We start from the raw sequence: 27,157 nt of genomic DNA, 5'->3' as shown, positions 1-27,157 counted from the left end.
AAGGTGAGCATAGGTTTCATGGACATAAGCCTTGGAAGGGGACCTGGAAGCCATAGAGGGCTTGCATGTCACGCTGAGGAATCAGCTTCATTCAGTACACAGAGAGCAGCCATTGAGCAGTTTTAGTCTAAGGAAACAATCTGACCTCTGGGGAGTGGGGATGGCAGTAATTAGTGATTTCAGTAGGAAGATGAATTGGAATAAAACATTGGTCAAAGCTATCGCTGTAGCCCAGGCCAGAGAGAGGAAGGGTCTAAAATACGGTCAGGGCAGTAGAAATGAAGAGTACTGATATCCACTGAAGGATAGAAAATGGACATTAATACATTTCCCAATAGATAATAGTACTTTCATAAATCATCAATTAATATTGATTGATTTCTTACACTGTACTGTATTAAGTGTATAGGGATAATCAGAAATAGTCCCTGTGCTCTGGATACTTAAAGTATTAACAAATAAGCACTGAATTACTACATCATAATTTTAGAAGTAATTACTAATGGTGAGGAATTACGAAGAACTATGTAAATATTATGATTTATTGGTTTGAAAAAAATGTACTTTGATAGTCAAAGCTTACCAAAATAACCTGGAGTTAATAAGAATTTGGCAATTGTTTAAAGATATCCAACATAATTAATGTAGAGGATGTATCCAAATGTCAGTTTAGGGCAGAATGACACATTTTATAGACTGTTCAAATCTCCAGTGTCTGCACATTTTACATATCATAAGGTTGCATCTTTACCGACAGTTTTGTACTAAATTCTTGAGGGATAATACAGCATTTTACACTAATGCTCTGTAAGAGTTTTTTTATATTTGCAAGGGAAAACAACTTTCAGGAGGGAAAGTAGGCATATTTTTTAAATTGAAGGATAGTTGATCTACAATGTTGTGTTAGTTTCTGGGGTACACCAAAGTGATTCAGTTACATATATTACATATTCTTCATTATAGGTTATTACAAGATATTGAACATGGTTCCCTATGCTATAGGACCTTGTTGCTTAAAATAAGCATTTTTAGAAACTAGAATTCACATATATTTACACTGACCAGTTATTAAAAACTAACAAAGATAGTTTGTTCAGTAATACCTAAGGGAGAACATATTCTGAGACTATTTCATGCTGTTAAATCTCCACAGATTTACAGTTTTATCCAGTCAAATTAATGCAAAACCCCAATGCAAGCATTTGGATTTTGAAAACTTTGGAGGAGTGTCATTTTCTAATAGTAATTATTGGTTTTCCATTATTTTTTCACAGGGGAACTGATCACAGCCGCACATGAGCTTGGAGTAAGTATTAGTTTTATTGTTTAATCAATGCTCTCATTAACAGTTTTAGGAATTAAGAAAGTTTAATTAAGCATGGAGTAAAGTAGATTAATTTATTTTCAAACCCCAGTTTTTAGTAACTTATAAGTACAGTACATGACAATTTACTTTAAGTTTTAAATCCAATTAAACTAAATCATAAAGCAAAGCCTTTACTATATATACAGTAGCTGGCTTATTATCACCCCAAATTTTGTATAAGCTATGGAGAATAAAATAAATCGGGTTAACAGTTTTAATAAGTTTATTATTTAATAAACTTTATTGTGGTGCATGATCCCTTTAGGCAAGACCTTAGGACTGTCAGCATGGTGGTAATCCGATAGCAGTGTGGTCTTTCAACTTACTAACCAATACGATATTTCAGAACCCGTTTTTTTTCAATAGCCTTTTAAATGACCCTAATGTACTGTGAACCCAGAGAACAAACTGCTTAAGAACTGACAATGAAATATGTCACCCTTTCTCTAGGTGACACACCATGTGATAGACCCTGCCAAATCCACTAAAGAAAATATTTATTTGTATTGGCACAAGAGGATTACAATAGAAAACCACTATTCAAACATTTAGTCATTGTCTCTTAATCTTTATACTTGCCTGAGAAAAGCGCTGCTTTTCAATTAAAGCCAGTGTGACTCTTCCTTTACTAGATGAAAACCTTCTGACTGTTGCTAATTTTCCCTTAGGTTGCCCATCCTCCTGGCTATCCTTTGTTCACTCTGGTGGCTAAACTGGCAATTATACTATTTCCTTTTGGTTCGGTTGCCTACCGAGTCAATCTTCTGTGTGGCTTATTTGGAGCAGTAGCTGCAGCATTACTTTTTTTCACCGTTTTCAGGTAAAGTAGTTGATTAGTTAATTTTGACTAATTGGAGATGGCCTATGTACATACATTACAAAAAAAAATCTTTTGTTGCTTGAATGGTTTTTCCTAATCACTCATGTGATTTCACTTTCTCAATTTACAGTAATTTCATATGCGTTTGACTGCTTAAATGATTACACAGTTGGTTCTGCTTCATACAACGGAGAGAAGGTGTCACCAGTTCATTATCACAGTTCTCTGGTTAGGCAGAACTAATAAGGTTTGTCATTTCAGGAAGATGCAGATGGGCCAGTTTAATTCAACAATATAAAGTTCATCTTTTGGTAAATGGTAAATATCACTTAATTACTCATAGTATTGCTGATGGGCAGCTGCCTATCAGGTCCAGAGCTAATACCTAATTATATTGTATTTTAAATATGCACATGTATACTTTTTGAAATGAGGCTGTTAACTAAGGAAATCAATTTAGGTTGTGGTTTTAGTAAGGTTTCACTTTGTTCCATTATTGCTGTAGGGAAGATAGGCGAATTAGACACCACTTACTTCATGATGGAAGGCTTTCTTAGTTTGGAAGGCTATGCTGCTTTTAAAAAAACAGGTCATTAGTTTAGGATATTGCTAAACACATTTGCCTTTGCTGTTTCTCTCTCCTTCGGTATTAACTCAGTCTAACTTATGCCTAAAAGGATTATAGTCAAAAATACAAATTATTTTTCCTGCAAAGGGGAAACCAAGTTAGAACATTTCTTTCAAAAAGTATTGCAGATTTTATTATAAAAACAAGTAATTTTTGTATGTAAATAGAGTATAATTTGAATAGACAATTTCAGATGTCAGTTTTGGAGACTAATGTTTTTATTTACATTTGTCATATCACTGCCCTTTGACTAAATTCTTTGTAAATTCCCTTTTGATTATTTGTAGAAAGATAAAAGTTACAATAATTATGGCTAAAGCTTACTATTAAATCTATTTGTGGAAAGCGTTCAGATTTAAAGTTGTAATTGTTGATCATTTACTAAACTTTAATCTGTATTATTTAATTTGTTTCTATTTCGGTCTTACAGGTTTTCAGTGATAGCCATATCTTTAAGTATGAAATGTTTAAAATAACATTTCTGCTTGGATTAATTAGTGTTATGAATACTTTCTCTTTCTAAATGATTAGAATAATCATTATTAGAATTGTTCCTTCTGATCCTTTATAATTAAGACTGTCATTTTCTCTGAGAGAAAAACTTTTTATTTTTAAATATCTAGGTTGAAATTTAGAACTTACCTGTCTTTTATTAAATGTATGAGTTTTCGCAAGACATTTAAGACAAAGACATTTTAAAGAAAACTAATACTTGTATTTGTTTTGTTAGTTCATCTGTATTTTAGATTATTTCTACAACATATACATATATTTAAATGCTGTAGCCAGCTCTTAAGCAAGTAAAGTGATTCGTTTTCTAAAACTCTTCCATGTTTTCCACTATATTAATTGTCAATGCCCTTCCACATAAAAACCACTGTAAAAATCATATATAAAAATCTTTATCTTTCCAGAATCCGAATAGTTTGGGACAATAATTTTCCTTTGAGTTGTCCACATTTTAAAATAGCTTTGATTAGTTATTATGCTTGATTATAATGGGTTTTAGATTAGCACACAAGCCTGTGACCCTTTTCTTTTAATATACAGTCTTAATGATAAATTTGTATACTTGCTGACATATGTTTTAAATCAAAAACTCTTCATAGACTAAATTGGATATTTGCATGCTTTTAGTAATCTAGTACTTTGGAAAAGTTGCTTTCTTTCTGAAAAGGGACCTGACAACATTATCTCTTACATACTTTTAATATGAAAATACTTCATTATTTTGAATACAAATAATTGACAAGGTACACGTCCTTTGGGAACAACCTAGTTCAAGTGGCAAATCTGTTTTGTCAAACAATAGCCACCCTTCAGGAAAGAGCAAGCCATCTCTATGGTAATAGGACTAACAGTAGCCTATTGATCCAGTAGAAGAAGACATTATACAATGTCAGCTGGCTTGTTACAATTTCATTTGTCATATGACCTGAACCTAGCCTTTAAAACCTTCCTTCTGTGAATATAAGCCCAAGAGCAGGACGCGGTTTTTGTGCAGCCATTACAGTGACGGCTTTTTTCCTGTCCCAGTGTACAGTAAATGTATTCCTTCACAGGTTGACTCCTTCACCAGAACTCATTCAGGAGACATTTCACTACTTTATTCATTTGCCGACCAAGTCATCATTCCGTTTTGTTGTTGAATATTGAAGGGTTTTGATCCAGGAGACAGCTGTATTCTTTCTTTCCCCCATCACTTAAGAGAACATTACTGTACATGTAGGATTAGTGCTGACTGGTGTGCAGGAAATTAATTCTTTCAACAGTTTTAGGTTTTTTTCAGGTAATTGTTCACATAGCATTCACTATATTTAGCTCTTGGGGGGGGGTATAAAGACCTTCTGTACCTTTTAAACAAAGATTGTATTTCAAAAGCAAATTTCTGTTTAAATATGTTGATGTAAAAAGCTCCATTTTTTCAGTAAACATGACTTAGATTGAAAGAACAATTTATTCGTTGTTTCCAATTACTTTGTAATTTTTGCTTTTCTTACATCTTGCTTTTAAAAGCCTTTAAGATGTCATTAACACTGCATATTTTGTCAATCTTTCCTAATGGTTGGCAAGAGCTCTTTTATATTTGCTTTGCCCTGATGTAGAAAGCATATGAGTAAAACAGTACATTGAAAGCTGTGTCACTGTAGTTTATTGAATTAAAAATAGTAAGATTGTGGCAGTTGTTTCTGCATGTATTTATTTATGTATTGTCCCCTTCAGGGGTATTTTAAAGCATGCACTATGTTAAGGGAGTTTAATCTATTTCATTTATAGGAAAGAGTATTCATTTTATTAATATGTACATCTGTGCATTTGACTGTACTACAATTAGTGATTTAGAGAAACTGGGATTTTCTCTTTTAAGGCCAATGAAGTAAATGATTTTTTAGTATGATATTTAAAATGTCATATTTGAAATTCACAAATCCTATTAATATAAAATTTTAAAAGTTATAGGTATGTAAATCACTAATAGGAACATCATTTAGCTTTCCTTAGTACTTGAATTTCAAAATTGTTTTCTAAGAAACCTCAAACTAGATCCTATATACTTAGTAAGGAAGGAGTACTGAAATCACTGTAATTAATATCAACATGCTTACATTTCATATGTTCTGGTAACACTGAAATAGAATGGAGTCTGTTGATAGTATCATATAAAAATTCTTTACTTGAGGGAAGATTTAAATTGCTTATGATCTCAGGTGAGGGCATGTCTTGTATCATGTATTTTGATAGTTACAGGGCAGGGAATATATTTTCAGCAGGCTTGAGAGTCAGCATATCCTTTTCAAGCTAGTATGGGCCAGATGGAACTATAGAAGAATTCATTGAACAATATTTGTTACACACTCATATGAATCGAAAGTAAAATTCCTTTAGTTTTTATAATCAAAATTCAGTGCTTATTTTAAAGAAAGTAAGAGAAAGTTACTATTCAATAAACAGTTTTTCTAAAAGGCACTGTTTCAGGAAACTTGCATAAAAAAACTTTCTAACACCATTAACATTGTACAGTAAGAAATCAGATCTCTTAATGTCAAGCAGGTTCCCTAGAATATATGAATATTAATTATAATTAAAGGTATCTTGAAACTATGCCTGCTTACTACAAAGAACTTACAACCAATTTCAGTGATATTTAAATATCTCCTGGAAGACTGTTTTGTGCCAGTATTTTATTTATGCATATTTTATTTTTTATAAGTTATGTATTCCTAAACATTATGCCGCTGCTAAAAATTAATTTTTTTAAACTTTTGGAACAGGAACACTTGATTCTGAGCACTGTGTCTGCTGTTCTTATAGCTTCAGCTAAGATTCCATTCAATAAAAATCGAAAATTAAAATGCCATACCTTAGAGAACGTAGAATCTCCTGCTTAAGGAGACGTTTGGATTTTCCAGCTCAAAGAGTATTTTAGATTATTGCCATAGAGAATAATGTGAAGCTCTTCTAATTTCAGAGGTAACTATGCATAAGTAACAAATAGTCACCAAGTTTTTGTAGTTGAAGAAGAATGGAAAGTACTGGAGTATTAATTTCTATTCAGGAGAATATCTGTCTTGATCCCTGGTTAATTGATCATATATTTCTCTCATACTTGTATTAAAATTGCATTGACTCAGACTGGCTAAGCATATTAAGAGCTTGGTTCATTTGCATTTTCTTATAAGTAGAGGGACATATTAGGCTCAAATAGCATTTCGTTTTGAAGGGAAAAAAGCAGGGCAAAAACTCTTTTTTAAGACTGTAGAGTCTCTTCTGACAGCTAGTCAGAGTTAGAATTAGTTCAAGGAAATGTTAATAATGCATTGCCTGGCCTAATCCCTTTGATATCACCAGGTATCCTCCTGTTCATGGGTTAATTGCTTTAAAAGCGAAGGCAATATTCTGAGCGGTGGGCCGCTTCACCTTTTCACAGCTGTTACCATTGAGTGACAACTAAATCCCATGTGTAAGATGAGGAAGAGCTCAATCTCCAATTGGGAGAAAATTTATGTAAACCACAATCCCTTCAGAATGTGCGGAAGTCATAGACTTTCTTGATTTACTCTGCTTTTCCCAGAAAGCTCTATTGTTCACTTTCCTAAGTCCCATCAACCCTTTGTAGCAGAATATCACAGCGGCAGCAGATAGCTTGAAATATATAAATGCTATCATAGCTCTGATTAATAGCAGTGCTTATGAGTCAAGTCTGATAACAGTGCAGCTCTCCACTCAATTTCAGATACTGCTAATGGAATCTGTCTTCTCCAATTGTAATATGAGAAGGCCTAATTTGCCATGGAGCTTGGAGCTGTCACCAGTAGGGGATTGTGGGGTCAGATGGGAGCTGCCAGGTTTTTGCCCTGCAGCTTGTATCTCTCACTTTGAATAGAGCAGCCCCCTGCCTGCCAGTTAGCTGATAGGCCGCCGTGGGGTTTATGCCACTATATACAATAGGAAAGGGCTACATAGGCTGACTTTATAATTGTGAAGCTAGCTCATATTTCCACAGCTACTGTGCTGCATAATTTCTAATAAGTGGTTTTAACAAACGTCAGATTATGAAAAGTTTCCTCAATTACAGAAACTTATAAAACATTTAAATTGCTAAATCTGTTTCCTGCCGAGATTTTGCCACTGGAACTAGTCATCAGTCATTATGGCTATAATAATAAATGCATATATTTCTTAAAGCTACAAATAAACTTATAAACCATAACTCATATAGATTTGCTGCTTTTCAAAGCCATAAAAAGTAGAAAACAGTCTTAATGAATTGAAATATTACAATATACTTCATAACTTCGCATAATAAGACTACTTTATATTAAATCTCTGTTGTTTAGTAAGTTAGTGTTGCTGATGAAAGTAGTTTAATACCCTCATTCTGTTGATCTTAGTTAGTTGGATCTTTTACGTTTACTTCATATACCTTTAGTATATAACATTTTAACATTTTACTTCATATACCTTTAGTATATAACATTTTAAAAATTATGCAGCATTTTCTAAGTTTTCAGTTAAAAAGGACTTTGAGAATAATATGCTGGACTATACTTTTAACCAATTTCAGTTTTGCTACTGAATACAAAATACACTGTCAAGATTGAGTAATAAGCTAATCTTGAGGCTTTGTGTGCGTGCTTTTTTCTTTTCTTTTTTAAATTAGTTTATTTGTTTATTTTTGGCTGTGTTGGGTCTTTGTTGCTGTGCACGGGCTTTGGGCTTTCTCTAGTTGCGGCGAGCGGGGCTACTCTTCGTTGTGGTGCGCGGGCTTCTCGCTGCGGTGGCTTCTCTTGTTGTGGAGCACGGGCTCTAGGCACGCAGGCTTCAGTAGTTGTGGTGCATGGGCTTAGTTGCTCCAGGGCATGTGGGATCTTCCTGGACCAGGGCTCAAACCCGTGTCCCCTGCATTGCCAGGCAGATTCTTAACCACTCTGCCACCAGGGAAGCCTAAGGCCTTGTGTGTTTTTAAAAATTTCAAACAAAATTGATGAAAATCTGTAATTTGGGAGTTATTTTAAGCTAGGCTGTACCTTAAGATATTGCCTCCCATAGTGCAAGTCATTTGGCATACTATGGAAACTTGGTAAAATGTAAAGTAAATGATGGTGATTCCTATAAAGCTCAGTTCATTGTTTTCCTTTTAGATATTTGGGTATAAGTTGATGAGCTGTAATAAAGTGAATTGTTCTAAGCCTTGACTAGTTTCATCATTTATTGGTTAGTGAACAAATTTTAATTCTAATGGAAATTGTGTAATTACATTTTATTTATGGAAGCTATTCATAATCTTGTTCCTTCCATTTCACTTGTGCCTTTTTCCTTTTCGAAGCCTTTTCCATTTTTTTCCCAAGTTTATTTAGTGGTTTTAAATCAGGAATAATACTTTGTATTTTTCCTTTCAGTGTACTGGTAGTTGATATTTACGTAGCTGAAAATTCAGGGTAGAACAGTTTTCTTCCTTTTGATAGAATCGCATGGAACAGAATAAACCTTGGTAGGATTTTACCTGGAGTGAAAGTAAATTTTTATAAAATATAGGAAAATGGGATTACTTGCAAATTTACTAAAGATGGAAATGTTTTACATTATTTTTTAGGTGCAGTGATGGTGGCTTCAGAGGTAGAACTTTAATATACCATGTCCTCAATTATTGATTTATGTTTATTAGGTCTAAACTTGAAAATGACAAGAAAAAATTTAGATTCTACTGCTCTCCAAATGCCCACTGACTATAATTTGCCCACCTGGAACATGTTAGATACTCAATACGTATTTGTTGAAAGGGTCTTGAGTGAACTGCCACTCAATGAGAAAGGTTCAGCTGAAACTGAAAACCTCTCTTGTCAGTAGCTTAGCTTCCCAGTTTGACCATCTCCAGGTACATTGAAGAGAGAAATATATGGGTGTTGACTTTGTGAATGGGAGCCAGAGATAACATTTGTATGATCTTCATGAACAAGACCCAGAAAGATAAGAACCTGGGAGGACAGGGGCAGTAGATTTGCCACTAATTGTACCCTGCTTTACCATATGTCTTCCCTGTAATCCACTGCATTTTTTTAAAGTTGTGAATATGAGTTGACACTAATAATAATTTATTTAACAGTAATGCTCAGATGCTGCATTGTGGCCTTCCTACTCGATTCTACTTACTTCAAGTAGGAGTTTTCAGTGTTGAAGGAAAGTAGTGTACCCTCCATGTTGGGTTCTTTGCACACAGGTAACACTGAAGACAAATACATTCATGAATTTTATGAGGCACGTCAAATGTGTGTTCTGAAAGAATTTCAGGTTTCTGTTATTTGCCTTTTGATTGAGGGTTAGACAAACATGTGACTACACATGAAAATCAAATACTGTGTAGCGGAAAGAAAAATATACCTTATCATCAACAGCAAACCTGTGTCAATGGTGTAAATTGTAACCTCCTGATTTATCCATTGTGTCAACAGATGAATAGTATTCCATAAGTGAGAAAACTGCTGCACACTCAGTACCTTTCTTAGGAATCTCATGTAGGCCTTATAGAATTCTGAGCCTCACATTTGTCAGGATGCTCTTAAAAGCATCACATATTCCTAACCCTAGTGGAGAATTTCTGTCATTTGCATTTTCTGGGGGAAATTTTAAATACTTAACCACCTTTCCCATACTATCTGTCATACTCTTGGTATATCTTTTCTCAGTGACTGACCACTGTGATCTCCTGGAATGTGAACTACATGGTTTTAGTGTTAGCCCAAGTTAAAAATAATTAGGAAAATGTATTTACTGCCAATATACTGCAAAATATATTTTATATATAACATATTTGTAAGATATTTATTTATATAAAACATACTTCAATGACTTTTAGATTATTTGTTATTTTGAATCATCCATATCATTACCTTACTCTGTTAATGTGAGACCTTGAAAATTAAGCATGCCTCTCTAATAATGTAAAAACTTGATTTTGATTGTTGGCATGTGACTATCTTTTAAAATACAATGGTTGTTTTAGTAAAATTTCACAGTAATGTTTGAAGTGTGTGTTCTTCATATAGCCTTGTAAGATGTTATCTTTCTGTAAGTCAGGTTAGATTCTGAGAATATGTATTTCACTTGAAGAAGTATCTCCCTTGATATCCTTCTATGAGGCTTCATGAGCCTCTAGATTGGGAATAGAAAACAGTTTTTTCTCATATTATATATAACTTATCATGAGGTGTTCTTTAGTTCAAGTGGAAAACAGTTTAGATTATTTTGCCATTTATTAGTGAGTTCTGCTGAAAACAGTTCTCATTTTATTCACAACCTCACTTGAATTTCCCCTTTTTTTCCCTCCAGCTTCCTATTAGTGTGGTTGAAGTAGGTTCATCAATTTCAGTAGAAAAATGTACGTCTTTTAATTTTAATGAGCTAATTTTAAGATGTCACTTTAGCATATTAAGGGTAAATAAATTCATTAATTCCTTAGTTGCTTTTTTAAAAAATAATAATTACTTAAGCATATTTATTTATAAGAATGAAATGAAAATTGAAAGTAGGCCTCCTTGACTGCTAAGTGAAAACACAATGGTGTTTTTGATTATGCCAGTTTTCTTTGGGAAAAAAACCCTTCATACTTAGTCTACAGATAGATGACAATTGTTTTGTCTTATTTGGGAGGTACTTATATTTATACTCCATCTGTACATTTGACTTTATGGACGATACCAAACAGCTCGTTTTGTGGGCTTAGAACAACAATTTCATTTAAAACTCATGTTTAAATAACAATATCAGATTAGATATTCCTTTCATATATGTTTGAAAGAAATATTGCTTAGCCAGAAATTTGGACTACCAATTCATGTACCATTATTTATGCATAGTGTTTCACTCTACTTATATAATCTAACTCTGCCAAAAAATTACAAATATATGTTGTAGCCTTTTCAGGGGGAAAAAAATGCAGAATGTGTGTTCTGGTTAGAATTATTGCCCAAAAGAGTTAGATTACAACTAACTTGTTTAATCACCCATTTTGGGGAACCCTTCATCGAGAAGGCTCATAATTGGTCCAACTCATAACAAAGGCCCCAGCAATCAAAACAGATGATGGATTAATTAGAGGCTTTAAGAATTCAGTAGCCAACAAACACATGAAAGAATGCTCAACATCATTAATCATTAGAGAAATGCAAATCAAAACTACAATGAGATATCATCTCACACCGGTCAGAATGGCCATCATCAAAAAATCTACAAACAATAAATGCTGGAGAGGGTGTGGAGAAAAGGAAACCCTCTTGCACTGTTGGTGGGAATGTAAATTGATACAGCCACTGTGGAGAACACTATGGAGGTTCCTTAAAAAACTAAAAACAGAACTACCATACGACCCAGCAATCCCATTAACTGGGCATATACCCTGAGAAAACCATAATTCAAAAAGAGTCTTGTACCAAAATGTTCATTGCAGTTCTATTTACAATAGCCAGGACATGGAAGCAACCTAAGTGTCCATCAACAGATGAATGGATAAAGAAGATGTGGCACATATATACAATAGAATATTACTCAGCCATAAAAAGAAACGAAATTGAGTCGTTTGTAGTGAGGTGGATGGACCTAGAGTCTGTCATACAAAGTGAAGTTAGTCAGAAAGAGAAAAACAAATACCGTATGCTAACATATATATATATATATATATATGGAATCTAAAAAAAAAAAAAAAATGGTCACAAAGAACCTAGGGGCAAGACGGGAATAAACACACAGACCTACTAGAGAATGGACTTGAGGATACGGGGAGGGGGAAGGGTAAGCTGGGACAAAGTGAGAGAATGGCATGGACATATATACACTACCAAACATAAAATAGATAGCTAGTGGGAAGCAGCTGCATAGCACAGGGAGATCAGCTCGGTGGTTTGTGACCACCTAGAGGGATGGGATAGGGAGGGTGGGAGGGAGGGAGACGCAAGAGGGAAGAGATATGGGGACATATGTATAACTGATTCACTTTGTTATAAAGTAGAAACTAACACACCATTGTAAAGCAATTATGCTCTAATAAAGATGTTTTTTATAGTGCTTTTTTTTTTTTTTTTGGCGGTACGCGGGCCTCTCACTGTTGTGGCCTCTCCCGTTGCAGAGCACAGGCTCCGGACGCGCAGGCTCAGCGGCCATGGTGCACGGGCCCAGCCGCTCCGTGGCATGTGGGATCTTCCCAGACCGGGGCACAAACCCGTGTCCCCTGCATCGGCAGGCGGACTCTCAACTACTGCGCCACCAGGGAAGCCCTAAAGATGTTTTTTAAAGTATTCAATAGATTCATAGAATTCATGCCATTTTTAAAAAAACTGATAAACAGATTTAAAACAGTGCTTGCTAAGTCATCTTTTCTTTTTAATTTATTTATTACTTATTTGGCTGCATCGGGTCTTAGTTCCTGTATGCGGGATCTTTCGTTGCAGCGTGCAGGCTCTTTGTTGTGGTGCACAGGCTTCAGAGCATGCAGCCTCAGTAGTTGTGGCACGTGGGCTCTCTAGTTGTGGCACATGGGCTCCAGAGCGCATGGGCTCAGTAGTTGCAGAGCGTGCGCTTAGTTGCCCTGTGGCATGTGGGATCTTAGTTCCCTGACCAGGGATTGAACCTGTGTCCCCTGCATTGGAAGGTGGATTCTTAACCACTGGATCACCAGGGAAGTCCCGCTAAGTCATCTTATTTGCTTAAAAAGTTTAAGACCAGATTCACCTACAGACATATTTGTCAATGTGATTTTTGCAGCATCACTTAGATAAGTCTTCTGCACATTTAATGTCTTTTTCTATCTCAAATTCGCAGTGGCTTATTTATATGAATGGTTCATTGATATTTGCCTCAAAAAGACATAAAATGGAAACTTTGAGGTATTTCGTTTGAAATTTCACAGAAGTTTGAGAAACTGTAAGGGATCTTCTTTACACATCAGTGTGAAAGGCAATATGAGTAACTGTGAACCTTCCATATTTTATTTTTTGCTTTGAAATATTTGTGTTACAGACAAGGAATAAATCAAGTAATATGAAAAAAACTTTTAAAGTAAATTATTATTTCTATACTGTTACCAAAAGAATATTTAAACACTTGAATTAAAGTACAGAATGATGCAATGATTATTCCCTAGTTTCTGAAAGATATATCCATATGGACCTCACTTTATTTTTAAAAAATCAACGTAACAAAATACAATGAATCTTTTAGTTTTTTTCCCTTAATCGCATTTGTTACTAAAACATCACTTTTATAACAGTAAAGAACAGCAGTGATAAAGGACATGGTCCTTAAAAGAAACAAAATTTACTCCACTACCAAAACATCTTTTCTTTCGATTTTTTACAATTAAAAAAGAATAATTTCTAAGTAATGGCATAAGTTATTTTATAAAGCATTACTAGAGATGGTTGGACTTAGGTTGCGGTAATTAGAAACCATTGCTATTTGGATATTTGAAGAGCATTAAAAACTGAAGATAAAGTGTATCTGAAATTATATATATATATATAAACATTTAGTTTTCAAAAAGTCATATAGCTTTTCTATATGGGATACACAAATACACATATATGTAAAGTGCAATATACTTTTACCTTTTAAAAAGTGCTAAAATGCTGACATGGCTATCTAGTGGTATCAGTAATCCAAAAATAATTCTCTTGGAGAGTTTTAAGTTCCTCACATCTGGTTTCCTTCCTATGTTTTGATTAGGTTACAGTTAAAATATTCTGTTCCTCAGAAATACAGAAAAATCTACCTATTCAGTACCCATTTATTATGTTTAATGAGAATTGGGAGATGGAGCAACTACCCTAGTCTTGGTGAAAGTACTTTCGGGAAAACTTCTTGGAAAGGTGATGCCCATATTGAGTTGTACACAATGAGTGGCAGTGGCCAAGTGAAGGCAGAACCATGTTCCAGATACAGAGAACCTCCTATGCAGAGAAACCCAGAGGTGGAGGAGAAAGAGCCTATGAGCACAAGGACTTAACAAGTCATTCAGTGTTGCTGGAGCACAGCTCGAAATGGGTTATGTCAAAAATGAAGCTACAGGTGGACTGAGACCAGATCACGAAAATCCTTGTCTGTTGTCATGGGGAGCTTGGAATATGCTTGATAGTCAGAGAGGAATCCTTAAAGGGTTGGAGGCAGAAAAGTTCAAGATCAGATATGCTTGAGGTCCCTCACTCTGGTGGCAGTGGTGGGCCTAGCACTGGAAGCAGGCAGCACGCAAAGCTGCAGTATTGGTGTGAACCTGAGGTGTGGATTCAGATGAGCTGAACTAGGGCAGTGGTGATGTGGGTGGAGAGAAGAGCGCGAGTTTTTAAAATGTTGATGAAGTACAGTTGGCAGGATGTGATATGTTTTGCAGGGAGAAGGGGAGAGGAGCTCTGATGATGACTCCTAGGTCTCTTAACTTAGATAACTAAACGAGGAAGATAATGAAATTTACTAAGATAGAGAACACGGGAGCAGGAATTATTTCAGGGAGGGGGATGAGAAATCAGTTTTGCATGTACGGACACTGAGGTTCTATGGAATGTCCAGAGTTGGGGTGGCTTTGTGGTGACGGTACAACAGTAAGTTGGGGATAAGGTAAGTTCAAAACTAAGGGAGAGGCATTTCTGGAGACATTTGGTTCCTTTAGTTTGTAGCTGGCAGGTGAAATCAAGATGGTGAATAAAGTCACCCAGGCAGAGCAGAGTGAGAACAATGTCCTGAGAAAGAAATCTTGGGAAACGCTGGCTTCAAAGGAGTTAAATGCAAGAGGAGCCATTTGGAGAAAACACATAAGGAAGATCCAGAGCCATAGAAGGAAACCCAGAGGATGTGAGGTCCAGATGTCAACTCAATGAGTGTGGCTGTGGGAGTGACCCAGGGCAGCAGAGGGGTCCCCAGAGCCTGTTGTATTTGGCAGTTAGATGGTCATTGGGGACCCCAGTGAGAACAATTTTAGTAGAGAACCAGGGTGAGAACAGAGGGTGGAGGCTGCAGATGTGGACAGTGTGAAGCCAATCCTGAGCCTCACCGTAACCCTGAAACTTGCCTTCAGAAAAGCATCCTCGACATCAGCTTGCTCTTTAGTCAGTTATCTCCATCTCAATAAGGTGAAACGAAGCATGCGCAGATAATGTGTATACCGTGAACAATATAATGAGACTGCCTGCCTACAGAGTCAGTGAATGAACTGGAGACCTCCGAAGTCTTCAGAACCCCCTCATCCTCACCATTGCTGACATTATCCTTTGACGGGTTAGCCAGTCACAGACCCAGCTTGCTGTGTACTCACGTGGGGGGCACATCTCCTCGTTAGCCTGCGTGTGATGTGGCACTGGGCCACACACCTGTCTTCCTACACCGGGCTCACCCTGCAGACCTATTAATGTATGATGTACTGCTTGTCTTTTGAGAAAAATGCTTAATTTTAATGAATATCGTATGATTTTGAGAACAGCTTTATTAAACTCTTCCATCACAGGCTCCTTTCGACAGTAGAGTCGTCTTACTTTACAGGCCTGTTCCATCCTTAAGCAATTTTCCGTCCCCTTTCCCAACCCACTTCCCACTCCCTGCCTGACTTGAGCTTTCAGCTCCCTCATTTCCTCGATGCCCCTACACTTGTCTTCCATTTAATGGAGACCTAGATCCCTTTGCTCATCTTTTTGATCCCTCCATCAGCCCCCTGCTGGCTCTGCTTCCATCCCCATCCAATGTAGACCCTGTGGTTCATACTTTAACACCTTTCCCTCTTGTCCTTCTGTCCTGCTTACCTAGTAAAGCCCCTAACCCCAGCTCCGTCCAGCCTGCCCAGGCCCAGCTCAGGCTGCTGCAGACCTTTCCACAGCCATGCGGACCGAGGCTATACTGCCGCATATCCATAGCCCCTGCGGTCTCCAGCCTCAGCTGAGCGTTTATTATTACGTGTTATTTGCTACCTACAAGTCCTTGTTATGTAGCCCTCCTCAGCCTGTGGAGTTTTCTCACAACAGATGTTTCAAATTATCTCTACTTTTCTTAATCCATTAATTTGTACATGTTACGTGGTCAGTAAATGTTGGCTGATTCTGAATCTTAGTATGAAGTAACACACTGCCTTTTAAAGGCAGTGTGTTCAAACGTGTGTGTTTGAAGAGACATTCACAGTTTGACTTATAAAAGGCTGTTGGAATCAAAGAACTTCTCACAGGCTTAGCCTATATACCTTATTTTATGGAAAACATAAATAGTAAAATGACGAGGCCTCCAAAATGTCTTAGTATATTCTCTTTATGGATGCACGCGTAACTTTCTGCTCTTAAGCATACCTGCCGTCTCTTCCGTGTCCCACAAAGCTCTGACAAGCATTTATTTTAAGCATTTAAGCATTTATTTTCAGAATTTCCTCACACAGTTTTTCTTGAAGACTTAATAGAAATAATAAACAGGGAAGGCAGGTTGTTTTAGTCAGGATTCTTGATTGCAAGCAATTGACTCTGGCTGTGTTTAGCAAAAAAGAAACATATTGAAAGGAAGTTGGGAAGAATGCTACAACTCAATAATAAAAAGACAACACAATTTTAAAAATGGGCAAAAGATCTGAATAGACATTTCTCCAGGGAAGATGTACAAATGGCCAATAAGTGCTTAAAAAGTTGTGCAACATCATTAGCCATTAGGGAAATGCAAATCAAAATCTCGATGTGAGGGACTGCCCTAGTGGCACAGTGGTTAAGACTCTGCGCTCCCAATGCAGGGGGCCCGGATTCGATCCCTACTCAAGGAACTAGATCCCACATGCATGCTGCAACTAAGAGGTCGCATGCCTCAACTAAGGAGCTGGAGAACTGCAACTGAGGAGCCCGGCTGCCATGACTAAGGAGCCTGCCTGCCACAACTAAGACCCAGCGCAACCAAATAAATGTTTTTTTAAAAAATGCTTTAAAAAAAAAATCTCAGGGAGATACCACTTCACACCCACTAGGATGGCTAGAATCAAAAAATCAGATAACAGGTGTTCACTAGGTTGTGGAAAAATCAGAACCCTCATCCATTGCTAGTGGGAATGTAAAATTATGTAGTGACTTTGGAAAACAGTCTAGCAGTTCCTCAGATGATTAAATGGGTTGCCATAGGCTCCAGCAATTCCACTCCTAGTTACATACCCTAGAGAAATGAAAGCATATGTCCACACAAAAACTTGTACACAAATGTGTATAGGCGCACTATTCATAGTAGGCAAAAGGTAGAAACAATCCAAATGTCCATCAACGGAAGAATGAATAAGCAAAATTTGGTATATCTATACAGTGGAATATTAATTCAGCCATAAAAAGAAATGAGATACTGATACTACAAGTTGGATGAACCTCGAACACGTTGTGCTAAGTGAAAGAAGCCGGTCACAGAAGTCCACATATTCTATGATTCCATTTATAAGAAAGCCCAGAAGAGGGAAATTCACAGACAGAAAGTAGATTAGTGGTTGCTTAAGCCTGGCAGTGAGATTGCGCGTGGGGATGGGGGGAGATAGTTAAAGGAGAGAGAGTTTCTTTCTGAGGTGATGAAAATGTTATAAAATTGACTGTAGTGATCGTTGCATATATCTGTAAATATACTAAAAATATTTAATTGTACACTTTACATGGGTGAATGTACAGTATATGAATTATGTCTCAATAAAGCTTTTTACAAAAGGAAACATTCAAATCTAGTACTGGAAAAAAAAGAAGGAAGTTGCACAGCTTGCAGAATTTCTAGGAGGGATGGATTACCAGGCTCAGAGCCCAAAATATTCAGAGTCCTAGGCAGGTATATGCTAGTGAAACCACCACTGCTGCCATCTCTGGGCCCAGACACCCCAGCTTACACCACCAACACTGACCTGGATTCTGAGCACTGCCCTTCCAAGTGCTGCCATCGTTGTCTGTGAAAATGATGCACAAATCCCACCAGCCATGTCTGATTCTGTCTCCATCCCTGCTTCTTGGCCTCACGATTTTCCAGTTCAAAGAATGGAGCAGGTGATTCTGACAGACAGAGCCCAGGTCATACACCAATGCTCTAGCTGCAAGGGGGATTGGAAAAGTATCTCGTATTTTCAGTGTGTATAATAGGAGGGGCCTTGCCTCATAAACTCATATCCCTCAAGCATAGGAGAGGATTTTAGATGTTAAGCAGCAAAACCAAAAGAAAAGAAAAGGAAAGGTCCACTACCCTTTTGTCTTCAATTTATATTAGGACTACAACCCAAATTCCTATAGACTGAGTTGATTTCTAAGCAAGCTCATTTGAGATGCTAAAAAGATCATGATTATAGGTTTGATTTCCATTACTGGTTTTATAATCAGTTATCTTCTCTTCTATCACCTTACTCAGCAGTCTCACAAATTATTTCTCTGATACCAAGAAAAATCTAATGAAAGAGTATACGGATTATTTGTTGTAAAACCATCCTGACCTTGGCAGGAGGGTGGTGTGGGACAGAAATCAGGTGGGGAAAATTCAGATTATAAAGACCTTGCTGTTGTAGGATAAGTCTTCAATAAAACGCTAATGTACATAACTATCTGTAATAGTCTAAGGTGACTGGATAAATTTTATCACTGAAGTTGATAATTTTACCTTTACTCTTCAGTTTCTAAAACCTTATGAAATATTTGAAAAGGCAGTTAACATAGTTCATAATTCCAATAATTAATGTCAACAATTCAAACACTAGGATGTCTTCCTGAGTATAATAATGTGTTAAAAATCATTGTAGATTAGTGAGTCATGAGTTTTCTTCCTGAGGATTTGTACATATCAGTTCTCTTTAATTAACTGCTTGGTGGTTTTAAACTTTAATTGCCCTTTCAAAAAAAAAAAAGGTTAAAATCAATCTTGACAGGTGTGTACAATTCAAGTTGGTAGTATGTTGTGTTGATAAAACAGACATAAACACGATTCTAATAATGGACAAAACTTTTGTTCTGTTCTATTTACTCAAGGAGTGCATAGTTAACCAAGTAAAAGTACAATGTATCATTAGTCTGGAATAAATTATTTGACATTAAAACTAAAATAACCATCTTTTACCCCATAATGTCATGGTCCTAAATAGCTAGACTAACAATTTCAATCCTGGTTCTGCCACTTAATTACCTACCATAGGACTTGGAAAAATTACTTGGCCTCCCTGAGCCTCAGTTTCTTCATTTGAAAAAAGGAGACAAATCACGTCTACTCATAGGGTTATTGTGCATATTAAATGAATTAATATAAAGAAGGCACTTAGAGCAATACCTGAAACACAGCTAGCAAGAAACTCAATAAATGTTAGCAAATTATCTTGGAAATTTGCTGATTTTTTTTTTTTTTTTTTTTTTTTTTGGCGGTACGCGGGCCTCTCACTGTTGTGGCCTCTTCCGCAGCGGAGCACAGGCTCCGGGCACGCAGGAGCAGCGGCCATGGCTCACGGACCCAGCTACTCGGCAGCATGTGGGATCCTCCCAGACCGGGGCACGAACCCGTGTCCCCTGCATCGGCAGGCGGACTCAACCACTGCGCCACCAGGGAAGCCCCTGATTTGTTTTTTTAACTTCTTCTTTTGCCGTAATTTCAGATTTATAGAAAAGTGGCAAGAAGAGCCCAACTCTGTCTACCCTTTACCCAGGTTCCCCAGATGTTAGTATACCACATTCGCTTTATGCTTGACTCAGTGAGTATGCATGTAGTGTTTTGTTTTGTTTTTTAACCATTTAAGAATAAGCTGCAGTTATAGTATCCTTTTACCCTTAAATGCTTCAAGATATGTTCCTTAAAAACATTTTCTTGTATATCCACAGTGGAGGTCTCAAAGAAATTATCAGTGATACAACACTGGTACCTAACCTTCAGACTTGATTCAATTTTTCCAATTTTCTCAGATAGTGTTCTTATAGTAGAAGAAAATCCTAGATCATGTCTTTTATTCTGTTGTGTATTCCTCTTTAATCTGAAACTGTTCCTCAAGATTTGTTTTTGTTTTTTGTCAAGACCTTGACATTTTTTGATACATACGGGCCAGTTATTTTGTAGTGTCCTTCAGTTTGAGTTTGTCTTTCCTCTTGCTTGAATTCAGGTAATGCATTTTTGGCAGGAATGCCATAGAAATGATGCTGTATTCTTTTTATTGCAATAGATAAGGAAGCATATGATGTTTGTTTGTCCCATTACTGGGCTGTCAACTTTGATCATGTGGTTAAGATTGTGTCTGTCCAGTTTGCCACTGTAAAGTTACCATTTCTCCCTTTGTAATTAATCTGTTTACAGGATGATACCTTTAGACTATGTACATATTTCTGTTACTGCAAACCTCTTACCAACTATTTTGGTATCCATTGATTATTGTTATGACAGTTGCCAAATGGTGATTTTAATTCCATCATTTCTTCTGCAGTTATTAGTTATTAGTTGACTTTCCATGGACTTTCTCTTCTCACCCAATTTTTGTATCACTATAGATTCATAGATTCTTATTTATTCATTGGGTTACAGTCTATTACTATAATTATCTTGATGATCAAGTTATGCCCAGTTTGGCCATGAGAGCCCTGTAAGCTGGCTCCTATATCCTTTTGTCATGTCTCCGTTTGAGCACTTCCTTTCTTTTAAGTAGAGGAAGGAATCTTGCATCTTATGCTGACTGTCCAGAGTCATATTGAGAGCTGAAACTTAGTTCCTTTAAAATGTTGCTAATACTTGAAGATTAATTCATTCTCTCATTTGCTAAGTTTCCTTTCTGTGCTTGGGGCCAGATGCTTCCAATCTAAGTGAAGTTTAACTCCAGTTCATATTTCAAAAACAATGTCAAAATAATTGTTACAGACAGTTAAATGCTATCAATATGCAGAGATGGGCTAGAAACCAGGGAATTGAAGAGAAAATTGAGAAAAGAGCAGAGTTTTAATAAAGGAGCAGCGAAGATATTCAGTTCAGCACTACAGCATGAGCAAAGGTGCAGAGCTAGGAATAGTCCTGTCTTATTAGGGAATTTTGAGGAGCTTGACTAGTTGGTGGGAGATCATGTTGGTAATTAGTGGCTAGGGGTGTCTGGTTTATTGGGAGCCTGGATTCCAGCCTAACTCATTTCTTATTTATCCTATAGGGATGAAGAGTATTCACAAAGAGTATGTTTCAGAAAGTTTAATCTGATGTTATATTGCAGAAGGTTGGAAAAACATAAGACAAGTTAGGAAACTATTAAAATAATTGAGTCTAAGGCAATAGGAATACAAATCGAAAGGAATCTGGGAAGGAATTTGGAAGGAAGAAATAACTTTAGGGTACTGAATCAGGATAACTGGGAGAATGGGGTACTCTGCAAGAAATAGGAAACTGATGATTTTTATAAGGGAAAGAAAACAGAAAAATTGTAAAGAGAAACTCAAAGAAAACAAGTTTGGTGATACTGAAATTTTTTAGCTTTTTTTTTTTCTATTAAGATTGATTAAAAGCCATGCAGTTACTCCATACTTTTTATACAAAGCAATACAGCTAAAAAGTAATGCCCTGGGACCATATAATATCATAATTATTAGACACAGAGATGCTTGCTGAATAATGCTTGTAAGCAATAGATTTTCAGTAATAGCTTTAATTTTCATAGCTTTAGATTTATAGTGAAATAGGAAGTTGTTTTGGTTTGATATGCCACACTACCAGTCTCAAATCTTATCTCTGAATTGAGATCCAGTTTCCTTGACTGATTTGAAATGTGGGGCTCTTGTTGGCATTTGGGGGCGAGGAATTTGTTTCCAAGTGTAGCATTTGATTCTTCTGGGTTTCTAAAATTCACATTCCCATCCTTCTCTTTAAAAGATATATCATTTTTAACTTTGACCTTGTGTAAAGAAGAAATCATCAGAAACTAAGAATCTAGCTTACAAGATCTTAAAAGCACCAAATATTGTGACCAAGAAATATTTTGCCAAATGTTGGGAGATAAATGTAGGAAGTACCTAGATCCAAACATTCCACAATAAGTGAATGTTCCTGAACAGATATTCTGCCGTTTCATTAATTTTTACAATTAAACGCATTGCAGTCTTAACCAGTCATTATCATTCTTCTTCTTAGATATAGCAAGAAAAATGACACAGGTTTGTTATCTCTCTAGCTACTGTCTCTTCAGGCTTTCTGAACTGGCTTGAATCCTAAAGGTTACATCTGAGAACTAAACCTCATCCAATCCATAGGATACCAAGCAGGTTTGTTCATTTGTTTGTTAATAGGTTAATATATGGACTTCATAATTAAAATCTGTTGAAAGGAATTATTACATGAAGTAATGTATTAACCATCTAATGTGTTGGGATAGTGCTGGGCGACTGTCATAATTGCTGCTGCTACAGTTCACAAAAAGGAAAGGAAAGTCGGTCCTTTTGGTTGGGAAAGAAGATTTCATGTTATCTGTATTTGCAGGCTTTCTGGCTCATATGCTGGAGGAATCCTTGCTGCGGGGGTGTTTTCATTTTCTCGTCTAACATGGCAGTGGTCCATTGCAGCAGAGGTTTTTAGCTTAAACAATCTGTTTGTGGGGCTGCTTATGGCTCTTACTGTACATTTTGAGGAGGCAACAACTGCACAAGAAAGATCAAAGGTAACCTATTTTGATCAAAGTGAAATCACTTTTTGTTTTAATTTTTAGACAGATGCTCTGTTTCTTTTTAACTTTGGTTTAGATATTGTTTATCTATTCTGATTACTGTCAAGGTAATCTAGGCATGTTGAGAGAGAAAATATTCTCAATTCTTTTACTATGAACGATGAGAGCCTTTATAAAACATGCAATTTTTTTTTTTCTTTCAGAGTTCAGAAGGTTTTTGAAGAATGAGGGTATTCTGAAATCCCTTTTGAGTCCTATGAGAAAGATAGACTTGTTGGTTAATCCACCATCGCGTGTGTGTGTGTGTGTGATCTTAAGATGCCAAGTCCTCAGTTGACTACCTTAAATTATTTACCATTATGGCACATTGACTTATTCTCTAATTGCAAAAAAAATCAAATTTGCACTTTTTTTTTTAACTAAAAGGAGAGGATCAACTGTAAAATGAAGTAGTCCCAAAGAGATTACAGTGACTTCTAAGGCCAACACTATCATCAAAATAATTTGAAATGTGGAGGAACCCTGTCTTCTAAGGGCTTACCGTCTGTACATTGAAGAGTGCCAGATCATCTTAGTATATGCACAGCCTGTGTCATTAAAGATTATAGAAACAAAAGAATATAAAAGTTTATCTGTGGCTTCCATAAACAAACCTGTGGTGCTATTAGAGTTTATTTATTTATTTATTTTGTGGTACGCGGGCCTCTCACTGTTGTGGCCTCTCCCATTGCGGAGCACAGGCTCCGGACGCGCAGGCTCAGTGGCCATGGCTCACGGGCCCAGCCGCTCCGCGGCATGTGGGATCTTCCCAGACCGGGGCACGAACCCGTGTCCCCTGCATCGGCAGGCGGACTCTGAACCACTGCGCCACCAGGGAAGCCCCTAGAGTTTATTTTTTATTTAAAATAAACTTTTTTCTGATTATGAAAATAACAGATGTTCAAAAATAGCAGAAAGACCACCCATAGAGAACCAGATTTCTAAATAAAAGTGTTATATTCGATTTATTTAATTCAATAGGAGAAAAAGTAAAACAGAATTGTTGAACTTCAGTTCTAGATTTCACTTGAATGAGAATTACACAATATCCTGTTACTGTTAGGACATGTCATCTTATAGGACTTAGTAAAACTCAGTTTGAAGACGGTAATTTAAGGTCACACTCTGCAATGATTTGATGAGAATGAAAAATAATAATAAAAAATAATGGTGATAAACATTAGTGCATGTTAGAGAATGACTGTTTGCATCTAAGATGTTGATTTTAACCAGACTTATTGTACAAATGCTTAGCTTTAATATAAAGAATAGCTTTTTACTATTGTGCTGTTTTTGGTGAATTTTTAACTTGGATTTTTTTTCTTTTTTTTTCTTTTCAGATAGCTAAAATTGGTGCTTTCTGCTGTGGCCTTAGCTTATGTAATCAGCACACAGTAGTAGTCTATGTTTTGTGCATAATACCATGGATTCTTTTTCGACTTTTAAAAGAGAAGGTAAGTTTTTCTTTTTTTTTTGCGGTACGCGGGCCTCTCACTGCCATGGCCTCTCCCGTTGCGGAGCACAGGCTCCGGACGCACAGGCTCAGCGGCCATGGCTCACGGGCCCAGCCGCTCCACGGCATTTGGGATCTTCCCAGACCGGGGCACGAACCCGTGTCCCCTGCATCGGCAGGCAGACTCTCAACCACTGCCCCACCAGGGAAGCCCCAAAGGTAAGTTTTTGAGTAAAAATGAAAATTCGTAATATTTTATTTATGCCCACTATGACATTTAGGGAATCAGAAAACATGGGGCTTGCTTTATTTATTTATTTATTTCATATAAAGCTTGATAGGAATATCATTGAATCTATAGATGGCGTTGGGTAGTATGAACATTTAAACTATTAATTATTTTAATCCATGAACATGATATATCTTTTCATTTGTGTCTTCTTCAGTTTCTTTCATCAATGTCTTACAGTTTTCATTACACAGATATTTCACCTCCTTGGTTAAATTTATTCCTAAGCATTTTATCTTTTTGATGTTATTGTAAATGAGATAGTTTATTTTTTTCCAGATAGTTCATTATTATTATATAGAAACACAACTAATTTTTGTGTGTTGATTTTGTATCCTTCAACTTTCCTGAATTTGTTTATTAGTTCTAACAGCTTTTTGATGGAATCTTTAGGATTTTCTATATAAGATCATGTCATCTGCAAACAGAGACAATTTTATTTCTTCTTTTTTTTTTTTTTCTTTTGGCTCTGCTGAGCCGCATATGGGATCTTAGTTCTCCCACCAGGGATCGAACCCCTGCCACCTGCAGTGGAAGCGTGGATTCCTAACCACTGGACTGCCAGGGAATTCCCACTTCTTCCTTTCTAATTTGGATTCCTTTTATTTCTTTTTCTTGCCTGATTACTCTGAGTAGGACATCAGTACTATGTTGAACATGAGTGGTAAGACTGGTGAGTGGGCACCCTTGTCTTGTTCCTGATCTTAAAGGAGAAGCTTTCAGTCTGTCACCACTGAGTATGATGTTAGCTGTGGGCTTGTCATATATGGCTTTTATTACGTTAATGTATGACCCACATCCATTAAATCAGAATTATTTTAGATTGGGATCAGCCACTGGCTCGGCTCTGCAGATGTGCACAACTGCTGGCTGAGATCTCTGCTCTGGCACTGCTGCAAGCAGGAACGTGGTCTGCCAAGATGGGAGACTGGTTGCTGTAAGCCTTGCTCCCCTTCTCCGTCTCTATCTGATCCCCAGTGGTTGAGCCCTGAAGATCCCCCCAGTAGTCCCTGCGAGGTGAGAACTGAGTGAGCCTCCTGGGAAGCATCCTGCAATGCTGGGGGAGTGGGATATCCACCTTGGGCTCTTTTCCCACTGGAAAAACTGTAGTCCTAGGGGAGTCCTCTTGGTGCAGTGCTGTGCTGGCCTAGGGGAGGGGTGACGTGGTCAGGGTGCCCCCTGACACTTCGAAAGTGGTCTTTCTCGGTCTCTGTGGTCCAGGAATATGCTTTAGCCTCAACCCCAGTTTCTGGGATTTTCACAGCGGGGCCATGTCTATGGATAGTTGCTGATGGTGTTTTGTGAGGACTGAAGTTGGGAATGATTTATGTTGCCATCTTGATGGTGTCAGTCTTAGCCAGTCTTCTGATATCACAGGAGGTGCATTTAGATATCAGAGAGGTACATTCTCTGGCATGAACTTAAAAATCTTTTGTGTTAGTTCTTTGAAGGGAGAGCTGTATTCTTATATAAAACATGCAAGACTCAATAGTTGACAAGTTAGGAGCCTGGTCTGAGAGCCTGTTTACTCTGTACTTAGATCAGCTACTGATGAATGACGAAATTTGGGAAAGTATGACTCTTCAAAGGACCTTTTATTTTCCTTATTTAAAGAGCAGAGGCTAGAAAATAAGATCTACCAGTGAAGTGACAGGGAGTTGGATCTCACTGGTCAGGTGATCTAAGGCAGAGCTGGAGGTCCTGAGTCAGTTGGTTGCAACCCTGACTGCTCACTTAAATTATTTGGGAAGCTTTAAAAAAGTAAGTAAGAGAGAGTGTGCATGTGTGTGTGGCTGTGTGGCTGTGTGTATCTCTGTGTGTGTGTGTGATCCCACCACCCTAAAATAATTCTGATTTAATTGATTTGGGGTAAGGCCCAGATATTAATATTTTTAAAAAGTTCCCCAGGTGATTCCAGTATACATGCAGCTGGGACTCAGAACCTCTCTCCTGTACTCTCTGAAATAGATCTCATGTGATTGTTCCCCTTTTTATTTCCCATACAAAAGGAAAATTCTGCAGCAACTGCATCTTGCCATTCTAAACTGAACCTTATAATATGCAGAAACTACCAAAATCTAAACATTTACTTTCTTTAAAGGTACTTTTAAGAATAGCAAAGGCATATTTTTCAGTTAGTTATTTCTTTTTTTTTTTTTTTTTTTTTTTTTGCGGTACGCGGGCCTCTCCCTGTTGTGGCCTCTCCCGTTGCGGAGCACAGGCTCCGGACGCGCAGGCTCAGTGGCCATAGCTCACGGGCCCAGCCGCTCCGCGGCATGTGGGATCCTCCCGGACCGGGGCACGAACCTGCGTCCCCTACAACCGCAGGCGGACTCTCAACCACTGCGCCACCGGGGAAGCCCCAGTTAGTTATTTCTTATACTTTTTTCATCCCATCATTTTTATGAATCTCATTACCACTTTAGAAATGTCAAACAAAATTAGTACTATAATA

The 27,157-nt window shown here is 37.1% G+C and overlaps 1 protein-coding gene across 3 annotated transcripts in view; it reads left to right on the top strand.

Annotated features, from left to right (window-relative positions):
* The window catches only part of TMEM260 (transmembrane protein 260), a gene marked incomplete at its 5' end in the record, with an annotated part of 61,220 nt that overhangs the window by 4,227 nt on the left and 29,836 nt on the right, over positions 1 to 27,157 (top strand). For all 3 annotated transcript variants that reach the window (XM_082647958.1, XM_082647957.1, XM_082647956.1), the window contains 4 exons: positions 1,275 to 1,306; positions 2,035 to 2,186; positions 22,738 to 22,915; positions 24,301 to 24,414. In XM_082647958.1, the coding sequence (XP_082504084.1) occupies positions 1,275 to 1,306; positions 2,035 to 2,186; positions 22,738 to 22,915; positions 24,301 to 24,414 (476 nt within the window). The remainder of the gene's footprint in view (positions 1 to 1,274; positions 1,307 to 2,034; positions 2,187 to 22,737; positions 22,916 to 24,300; positions 24,415 to 27,157) is intronic.

Source organism: Grampus griseus (assembly GCF_964374135.1).
Source record: "Grampus griseus genome assembly, chromosome: 2".
Classification (NCBI taxonomy): domain Eukaryota; kingdom Metazoa; phylum Chordata; class Mammalia; order Artiodactyla; family Delphinidae; genus Grampus; species Grampus griseus.
The sequence above is the reverse complement of the archived record's forward strand: the minus strand, read 5'-3'. Positions and strand labels throughout refer to the sequence as shown.